At 47.4% G+C, this 9044-nt stretch overlaps 1 protein-coding gene across 1 annotated transcript; it reads left to right on the top strand.

Annotated features, from left to right (window-relative positions):
* The first annotated feature begins 1107 nt into the window (after positions 1-1107).
* Positions 1108-8258, top strand: IP6K2 (inositol hexakisphosphate kinase 2). Its single transcript, XM_042782883.1, has 6 exons — positions 1108-1309; positions 3068-3136; positions 3229-3451; positions 4458-4633; positions 7099-7274; positions 7758-8258. The coding sequence occupies exons 1-6, from the start codon at positions 1108-1110 to the stop codon at positions 8256-8258; spliced, it is 1347 nt and encodes a 448-aa protein (XP_042638817.1).
* Positions 8259-9044: the final 786 nt, after the last annotated feature.

Raw genomic sequence — 9044 nt, 5'->3', positions numbered from 1 at the left:
TGAGACTGTGGTTCTTAGCTGCCCTTCAGGTCTGGAATTGAACCCACACCTGTGGCTTCCAGCCAAATAAAAGACAGGCATAAGAGTTAAACATGTACCTGAAGTAGATACATCCCTTGGAGAGAACAATCACGGGAGAAAGAAGAGCTGTTTATGCACAGGGATACAGCTCGGGGCAGGAGTGCATGGAGGGATGGACACAGGGAAGAGGTAACTATTGGGAGGAAGTGGGAGGCTCGGAGGTGTTGCATTGGGGTAAACTGTCAATGTCATGGGACAACGTGTATTTGAACTGCTGTATGGAGAGTGAATTTGCTCTGTAAACTTTCACCCAAATCACAATTAAAAAAAAAAAAAAAAAGTGTGCCCCAACTTTCGGTGATCAGGATAGACCTGATAAGAATAGTCTGTGGCCTAGAACACTGTATCTTTTCAAAGGAGTTAGGCAGCCTTGATCATTTGTTTTTAGGTACAGACGTTAATCATTAAAGCTGGGCTCAAGCTCCATTGCTAATAAGGTTAATGGGGCTTGTCTCTGGCCTGGGGCAGAGGAGGTGTGTGTAGATACCTTGGTGAGCCGATCTTACTAAATGGTGGTTACACAGGTTTTTTCTATGTTTAAATGCACTGTTTAAAAACATAACAGACTTGGACATCATTACCTTAAGCTTGACAGTCCTATTACAAAATGGCAAGATTTAATTCAAATAATAGATCAGCTTCGCGTTTTCCCCGCCGCCCCGGCTTTCTCAAGCTGTCAGGAAGGTGCTGGCTTTGGGACCCCACTGAAGCTCAGACCAAGCCTCTCGGCGTTGGCCCCGCCCCGCATGTTTGTCTTTCTGTGGGTGGAGGCGGGGCGGAACCCCTCTAGAGCTCAGGCTATTTGTCTTTCTGCAGCAGCTGGAGGAGGCGATCAGCTCTAAGGCGGTTCCCAGATAGCTTCCAACTCCGGTGTTGCTGTGTTTGCTTCTGGCAGAGCGTCCTGGCCCTCGTAAGCTGAGGAGCCGAGCTGGACAGAGGGACTCGTGGACAGACTAAAGACGGAGGACGCGCTGGCCGCTGGACCCCGCTGCCTCCCCTTTTCTCCCCGCCGCCTGCACCCGGAGAATGAGCCCAGCCTTTAGGGCCATGGACGTGGAGCCCCGCGCCAAGGGCATCCTGCTGGAGCCCTTTGTCCACCAGGTCGGGGGGCACTCGTGCGTGCTCCGCTTCAATGAGACAACCCTGTGCAAGCCTCTGGTTCCGAGGGAGCACCAGTTCTACGAGACCCTCCCAGCCGAGATGCGCAAATTCACTCCCCAATACAAAGGTGAGCCCCCTGCGGCCTTAGGGGATGCCAGCGCCTGGGCGCCCAGGAGAATCAAAGGGTCAGCGGCCATCGAAGGTCCGCGGTGGCCTTTCCCAGAACCCTCGCCCCATCCCACTCACTGTTTTCCCTTCTCCTCCTACACTTGGCCCTCAGCCCAGCACCTCACACCCTCAGATTTCAAGCCTTGGTAAGATTGCTCAACTCTGTTTTGTTTTGTGAATTTGTTTTATTTTTGGTGGAAGCATAGGTGTCTTTTATGTTCAGGTGTCTCTTGATGTTAGTAACCATAGTCTTCTGTGGGGGGAACAGCAGGAATTTTGGGAGGGTTTAACCCAGAATACTTGGCTGCATAGGTCTTGTCCTCCAGGAAATCAGAAGCCCGGGTAATTAGGTAGGCTGGGAGCAGGGTTGATTGAGTCAGATGGAATGCAGGAGTGGGAGGCCTGTGCGGATTAGCTGAAGGCCTTGCTATTACAGAATGTCCCTGCTGTTGCCATCTGAAGAACCCTATTGATTCAAGTATGATGGCTTTTCTGTCTTTTTAGAATGCATTTTGGGGAGGGATATTAGTAGCCACCAGCATGGTGTGGCTTTCCCTGGGGGTGGGGGTCAGATCCTTTGTGAATCAAGGAAGGGGGCATTAAGGAAGTTAATTTTAAATTTGCATTGTCTGGTTGCACAAAAGACTCTGGAACAACTAGGTTCTTCTGGGACTGCTGGAACATTTTTTAAAAGCCAGAATGTAATGGGCGCCTCTCTCTGTAATCTGAATATGTATGTTTGTGGTGGGGGTGGGGGAGTTGGAGGCCCTCATTTGGTCCTTCTCTGTTGTTTTTTCCAGGACAAAGCCAATGGCCCCTTGTTAGCTGGCCGCCCTGGGCCCCCTTTTTCCCCTTGTGCTTTCCCCCATGGCCACAGGGAAGTGTGGTCCCCTGAATTCCCTACCCCGGCTCCTCCGCACCCAGAGCTGGGGGCCACCTCAGAAGTGTCGTCTCTCTCTGAGAACATATTCCCCTGCAAGAGCGGGCGGGCAGCAAGGACTGAGCAGATTGAGTGATCCTGGGCAGAGAGGCCTGGGAGGAAAGGCATTCAGCCAGTCGGTTGTAAGGCGCGCTCATCGGCATCTGCTGAAATGCTCCCACCTGACAGCCCCCCTCAAAGACTGTCTAATTACATCTGGCAGGTTCTAGAGACTCCAGGGGGAGAGCTGCTTTCAAGGCCATCATGCATCTGTGCTCCCTGCCCAACCCTATCTGCCTTGTGTTCATTTTATTTTGTGACATGAGACTGCAAAGACCAATAAAGTAACATACTTGAGAAGGATAAAAGGTTTGAGGCGCCCGCCCATGTAGGGGCGCTGCAGGAACCCTTTCTAGGATGTCTGTTGTGCTGTGTGATTTGTTTTGTTTGCTCCCTATTTTGCTTGCTTGCACAGTCTCCCCTTAACCATTGGATGCTTCTTACCCCCCAGGCAAATCTGTGTCCCCCAGGGGCTTTCGGCTCTTCTTCAGAGCAAGCCTTGAAACCATTGGTGTTTCTCTTTAGAGCATTAAACATTTCTACAAGATATAAAGAGCAAATGTTTTCCGTCTTTCTCAGGATTAGATGAGTTCCATAAAAATTAATAAACATTTTCAATGATGGAAACATGTGTCTTGTAATTCTTTGGCTCTTGCCTTGTTGAGTGCATCAGAGAAGAAGACTCTCAGCCATGTTTGCTCCCTAATTGCTTGTCTTGTATGGTGTCATCTTTTCTAGTTGTTTTGATGTTTGTTAGGTTTGCAGATGAGTTTGGGGCCTCTGGCAACAGAGAGACTAAGGAACAGGGTAAGAAAAAAACAAATGTTACAATCATGTTATTTAGAATGCATCTTCTTGTGGAATGAAACATCTGCTCTGCTCCTCACCCCCCCTTCCAGGTGTGGTGTCTGTCTGCTTTGAAGAAGATGAAGACAGGAATTTGTGTTTAATAGCATATCCATTGAAAGGAGACCACGGAACTGTGGACAGTGTAGACAATTCAGACTGTGAACCCAAAAGTAAGGTCCTAAGATGGACAAACAAAAAACATCATGTCCTAGAAACGGAAAAGACCCCCAAGGACTGGGTACGCCAGCACAGGAAAGAAGAGAAGATGAAGAGGTGGGTGTACACTGAGAGAAGGACACTGGGTTCTGTAGGATGGGTCTTGGTCAGGGCCTGGCTCCCTGGAGCCAAGGATTCACACGGTAGTCTTAATAAGTGCCTTATCACTCAGCGATCAGTTCCTAGCTCCTCTACAATTAGATCATAACATTTTGGGGAAAAGGAGCTCTGCTGGTGTAGTGGTTAAGACATTTGGCTGCTAACCCAAAGGTTGGTGGTTCAAACCCATCAGCCACTCTGGCAGAAGAGATTTACAGCCTTGGAAACCCAGTGGGGGTTGCTATGAGTCAGAATCAACTTTATGGCAGTGAGGTTTTCATTGGAGGGGGCTGTAGCAGAGACTCAACTACTCATTTCTTCTGTGAATGCTTTGTGCTGAGTCTGCTGTATGCTGGGGTATAGCGGTGACCAAGACAGGAGCCATGCCTGTACCTCAGATTGCAGATTGCTCAGAGATGGTGAGGAATGAATGGTCTCTCTGAAATTTGGGGGTGCACCAAGACGGGACCTTGAAAGTGTCATACCCTGGCAGGATTTGTGAAGTGATACAAACATCGATATATCTACAGTGTAGCTAAGCAAGTTGATTTATTCCTATGGAATTTCCAGCCAGATTTTCAGATTTTCCCAGCCTCCCACATTCAGAGTTGGAGGACTGAGGATGTACCAGAAGTTGGGGTGGAACTGACAAAGAAGGCCTTGGAGGCTGCTTGCCTGCCTATAAGGGAAGTAGGGAAATGAGGGCAGATTCTTAGGTGCTTCCTGCTTTAGAAAACAGTGGGTTGCCACTTAATTAATATTTGTTTTAATCAGCTTTATTGAGATGTAATATATGTTCAATAATATGCACTCAGTTCAGTTAATGAGTTTTGCAGTTATATACATTGTAACCACCACCACATCAAGATGTCAAACTTACCATCATCCTAGAAAGTTCCTTTGTACCTCTTTGGTCCTTAATTTTCATAAAGCGGTGATTTATTGGATCTTTGTCTCTTTCTAGTCATAAGTTAGAAGAAGAATTTGAATGGTTAAAGAAATCTGAAGTCTTATACTACAGTGTAGAGAAAAAGGGGAATGTGAGTTCCCAGCTTAAACACTATAACCCTTGGAGCATGAAATGTCACCAGCAACAGTTACAGCGAATGAAGGAGAATGTGAAGCACCGGAACCAGTACAGTATCCTTTGTTCATGGAGCATCTTTGTGTTGGGGGTGGGGGGTGATAGTGACGGAAGACCCTTGGAGCCCAGAGAGAAAAGTTAGATTTAGTTATGGTTGAGTTTCCTCAGTGTCCTTGTGCCAGGACACTGTGATAACCCTGGGCAAATCTCACCTCCCTCGGGGCTGGCTTGGGGAGTATAGGTAGTAAGGAAGGGGGCAATGAGGGGTGCCTCATGGAAGGGACAGTCTGCACTGGGTGAGCCTGAATAGCCTAGGGGAAGAAGGCAAGGGGAGAGTGCCTGTAGTCAGGACTCCAAGGCCTGGGGCATAGCTATCTTTTTTAAGTCCTGGTTCACTAGACCAGGAAATGAGCTATACCTGAAGAAAGCACTAGGGCCTTTTTTTTCCCCCCCCCTTCTCCCCATAAAACTATGCTTCATTTATTTAGATTTTTTTAATTATTATTATCTAATGGGGATGGGTGAGTGTCTCAGATAGAATCAAGGAAAACATGTTAAAAATAGAATAATATATTGAACCCATAAGTACCCATGGCGCAGGTTTTAACAGTTAACTCACTTTTGTGAGTCTCATGTCATTGCTATCTGTATATACCCAGTGTCCCCTAACTGTATTATTTTTTAAATAGGTCTTGGATATATTATTTCATCTGTGTCTATCTCAGCATATATCTAGAAATAAGTATTTTTAAACATATATTATCATTTCTTAAAAAGTGAAAAAAAAAACAGTAATTCTTCAATATCAAATATTTAGTTTGTGTCCACATTTTCCTATTTGTCTCATAAATGTGTTTTTATTGATGGTTTGTTTGAATGGGGATCCTGATGAAGTTCACACTCAGCTGGTTGTGTGAATTTGAAATGTCTTAAGTCTTTTTAAGGAGCTCTGGTAGCACAGTGCCTAAGATATCTAACTGCTAACCAGAAGGTTGGTGGTTCAAACCCATCAGCCACTCCACGGAAGCAAGACTGGGCAATCTACTTCCGTAAAGATTCACCGCCTTGGAAACCCAATGGGGATTGCTATGAGTTGGATTCAACTCGACAACAGTGGGTTTGGTTTTCGGTTTGGTAAGTCTTTTTAGATGTTCCTCCCCGTTTTTTCTCCTTGGAGATGTCAGAAAACCCACAGTCTGGGTTTGCTGACTCCACCCCTGTGGTTTCTCAGTCCCCTGTGTTTCTAGTATGTTGATAAAGGCTTGACCAGATTCAGTTCCATTTTGGGAGGAGGGGACAAGAATTTCTTATAGATGGTATTGTGCATGCCTGTTAGGGAGCACAGTGTTCAGTTGTCTTTTCTCTTTTGGATCACATTGCCTTAGCTCCATTTTTTCATTAGGTGATTTTCTGTTTCTGTCATACTCTTCATTCATTAGCTAGAATCCTTCTGTAAAGAGAAACTTCTTCTCATCAGCCACATGGTTATCCTGAAGTACAGTCCATATAGGCAAGAACAGATTAAATGTTTATTTTCCTTCATTTACTAGATACTTGAAATAATGAGTGTCCCTATCTCCAAAGATGACCAGTGAGTGATTTAGAACAGTCTGAGTGCAAGAAGTCAAATACAATTGATGTGTCCATTGCAGTTATGCTTACTGATGCTTATCTCATCCCCTCTTAGGCCAATAGGAGCCTCTTCAGATAGGCTTCTGGTCATTTTGACACTACCACAGTAGTCTGTGATAATTGTCTTGCTTACTTGGTATGAAAAAGATGGTCCTGTTTCTGCCACAGCTCTGCATGGAAGTAGCCACAAACAATAATGTAAACGGATGAGCATAGTTGTGTTCCAATAAAGCTTTATTTATGGCCATTGAAATTTGATGTAATTTTCATATGTCATGAATAGTTATTTTCCTTTGATTCCCTCACCCCCAACCATTTAAAAATGTAAAGACCATCCCTAGCTTACTGGGTGTACAGCAGGCACTGGGCCACAGTTTGCCAATCCCTTCCCTGGTTTCTTTTAATGGGAAGTGGGAAGGCCACAGCCTGGGTTCTAGAGGTATTCTTCTGGTTTCTAGGTCTTTTCAATTGATACAGTTAGGAAATGCACATTTATTCTCATGAAAAATATTTTCCTGGATTCATATTGATATTTCCAGTTCCTGTTTAGGACTTCACAATTTACTGAACTTATTTTATACTCTTTTTTTATAATTGAGAACAGACACTGCTGGGCCCTAGTCCTACCCCTGGCTGATATCAGGGGATTGTTTATCCGTTGAGGGGAAGGGGACAGGAGGAGAGATGAAGGTCCTCTTAGCTCTCTATCCAGTCTTGGGTTTCCTCCCTGGGAGATGGCGGGACTGACAGTCCCTCTGTGGCTGGCTGGTATGAGGCCCTGTGGGGCCTGGGCTTCTCTGGGGCACTACGTGCAGGCATTGTGCCCCAGGAGTGCCAAAACCTCATACAGCAGCACTTCTTTTGGGGAAGATTGTCCTTAACCACTCAGAATTTATTTTACTGGAGAACCTGACCTCTCGGTATGAGGTGCCTTGTGTCCTAGACCTCAAGATGGGCACACGCCAGCACGGTGATGATGCTTCAGAGGAGAAGGCAGCCAACCAGATCCGCAAGTGCCAGCAGAGCACGTCCGCGGTCATTGGGGTGCGCGTATGTGGCATGCAGGTGAGGGGTGTGTTCACACATGGCATGAGCTGACCAGAGCATCCAGTGGCTACCATTTTCCATCCCTCACATAGTCTTGTGTTCTCAAAAGATTCCATGTTTGACATAGCCTGTTACTTTCTGGTTAGAGAAGATATCACACACTCCTGGGCAATCCCCCCCCCCAGGCCTGTCCTTGCTAACCAAGTGCAGAGAGTCTGTGTACAAGAGTAGAGGAGGAAGAAAGGGGGTGGTTAGCTCTCACCACTGACCCACACGCTCAAGCAAGAGGCTGGGGCAAAGTGAATGGAGCCCAGGTGGAGGACTGCATCCCAGGTGGGTGGTAATTGGAGAGGGCAGTTGCTCATATGCAACCTTTGTATTTGACAAGTTAAAGAATTTGATCTAGGGATGCCATGTTGCTTCCCCTCCCCCTGTGCCATCCCCAGGGTCCAGGCTCTGAGACTACCCACAGCTCATGACCTGCTGGTCTGCCTCCCACAGGTATACCAGGCAGGGAGTGGGCAGCTCATGTTCATGAACAAGTACCACGGGCGGAAACTATCGGTGCAGGGCTTTAAGGAGGCACTTTTCCAATTCTTCCACAATGGGCGATATCTGCGCCGAGAGCTCTTGGGCCCTGTGCTCAAGAAGCTGGCTGAGCTCAAGGCAGTGTTGGAGCGACAGGAGTCCTACCGTTTCTACTCGAGCTCTCTGCTGGTCATCTACGATGGGAAGGAACGGCCGGAGGTGGCCCTGGACTCGGATGCTGAGGACTTGGAGGACCTGTCGGAGGAGTCGGCAGACGAGTCTGCTGGCGCCTATGCCTACAAGCCCGTTGGCACCAGCTCAGTGGATGTGCGCATGATCGACTTTGCACACACCACTTGCAGGCTGTATGGCGAGGACAGCGTGGTGCATGAAGGCCAGGATGCTGGCTATATCTTTGGGCTCCAGAGCCTCATAGACATTGTCACAGAAATAAGTGAGGAGAGTGGAGAGTGAGCTTGTTGACTACGTTGGCATCTGAGAGACTCTTTATGTCCTAGGCACAGCTGTGCTGTGTCATGGAGGAGCGGAAGAGGCTAGCGTGGTCAGGTGGTTGCCCCTGCAGCCTGGAGCTGACCCACAGAGGCCTCTGTGAGCCCTGGCCTGAGCCAGCCCTAGCCGCCCTCGGAGTCTTTTATTTATTTTAACTGTTTCTTCAACATTCCACATTTGATGATGCAGATACCTCTTTCTTCCCTGAGTGTAAACGTTCCAATACAAATCTTTTTGTTAATTGTACACAGTATTGCTGTCATTCTTACCAGGGGCAGGCAGCCTCTCCTATCCCCCAACCCTCAGAAGTTGCTATTACCACCTGCTGTGACCACCACTCTGGGCTAGTTGAGAGTAAAGTTCTGGTCACTGTTCCATGCTAGACCCTAAAACATCCACAATCTCCTGGCTTGGACTTTAATTCCCCAACCAGCACCCTGAGATCACCCAAATAGGACCCCTACATGCATAACAGCCAGGCCTCTCTTGGCTCTGTTCAGACTTTAAGTGTCCAGCACCTTCTACCCAGAGAACTTCATTTGATACAGCTCTTTCCCGACTCCCGTGTGATTAGCCAGAGTTGCCCAGTGGGTCCTCTAAACTATAAATCCAGCTTTTGGTGGCTCCTCATCTGCTAGCAGCTGTTAATTGGTCGGACATTATGTCAGATATTCTGGACCCAAGGCTAGGGCCTCAGGAAGCTGCCAGGCTCTGGTGAAGGGACCCTGAAGGACAGGTCTCAAGGAGAGG

The sequence above is a fragment of the Orycteropus afer genome, unplaced genomic scaffold, assembly GCF_000298275.1.
Source record: "Orycteropus afer afer isolate SDZICR_OR568_19922 unplaced genomic scaffold, OryAfe1.0 scaffold00498, whole genome shotgun sequence".
Taxonomy (NCBI): domain Eukaryota; kingdom Metazoa; phylum Chordata; class Mammalia; order Tubulidentata; family Orycteropodidae; genus Orycteropus; species Orycteropus afer.
Note: the sequence above shows the minus strand (reverse complement) of the source record. Positions and strands in the feature narration are given on the sequence as shown.

What these genes read in the sequence shown, in the direction of transcription:
- IP6K2 (XM_042782883.1), top strand. Translation starts at nt 1,108, where the DNA reads ATGAGCCCAGCCTTTAGGGCCATGGACGTGGAGCCCCGCGCCAAGGGC. An exon ending in CAGAGAGACTAAGGAACAGG is followed by an intron (nt 3,137 to 3,228) that starts GTAAGAAAAAAA and finishes CCCCCCTTCCAG; the next exon opens with GTGTGGTGTCTGTCTGCTTT. An exon ending in TGCGCGTATGTGGCATGCAG is followed by an intron (nt 7,275 to 7,757) that starts GTGAGGGGTGTG and finishes TGCCTCCCACAG; the next exon opens with GTATACCAGGCAGGGAGTGG.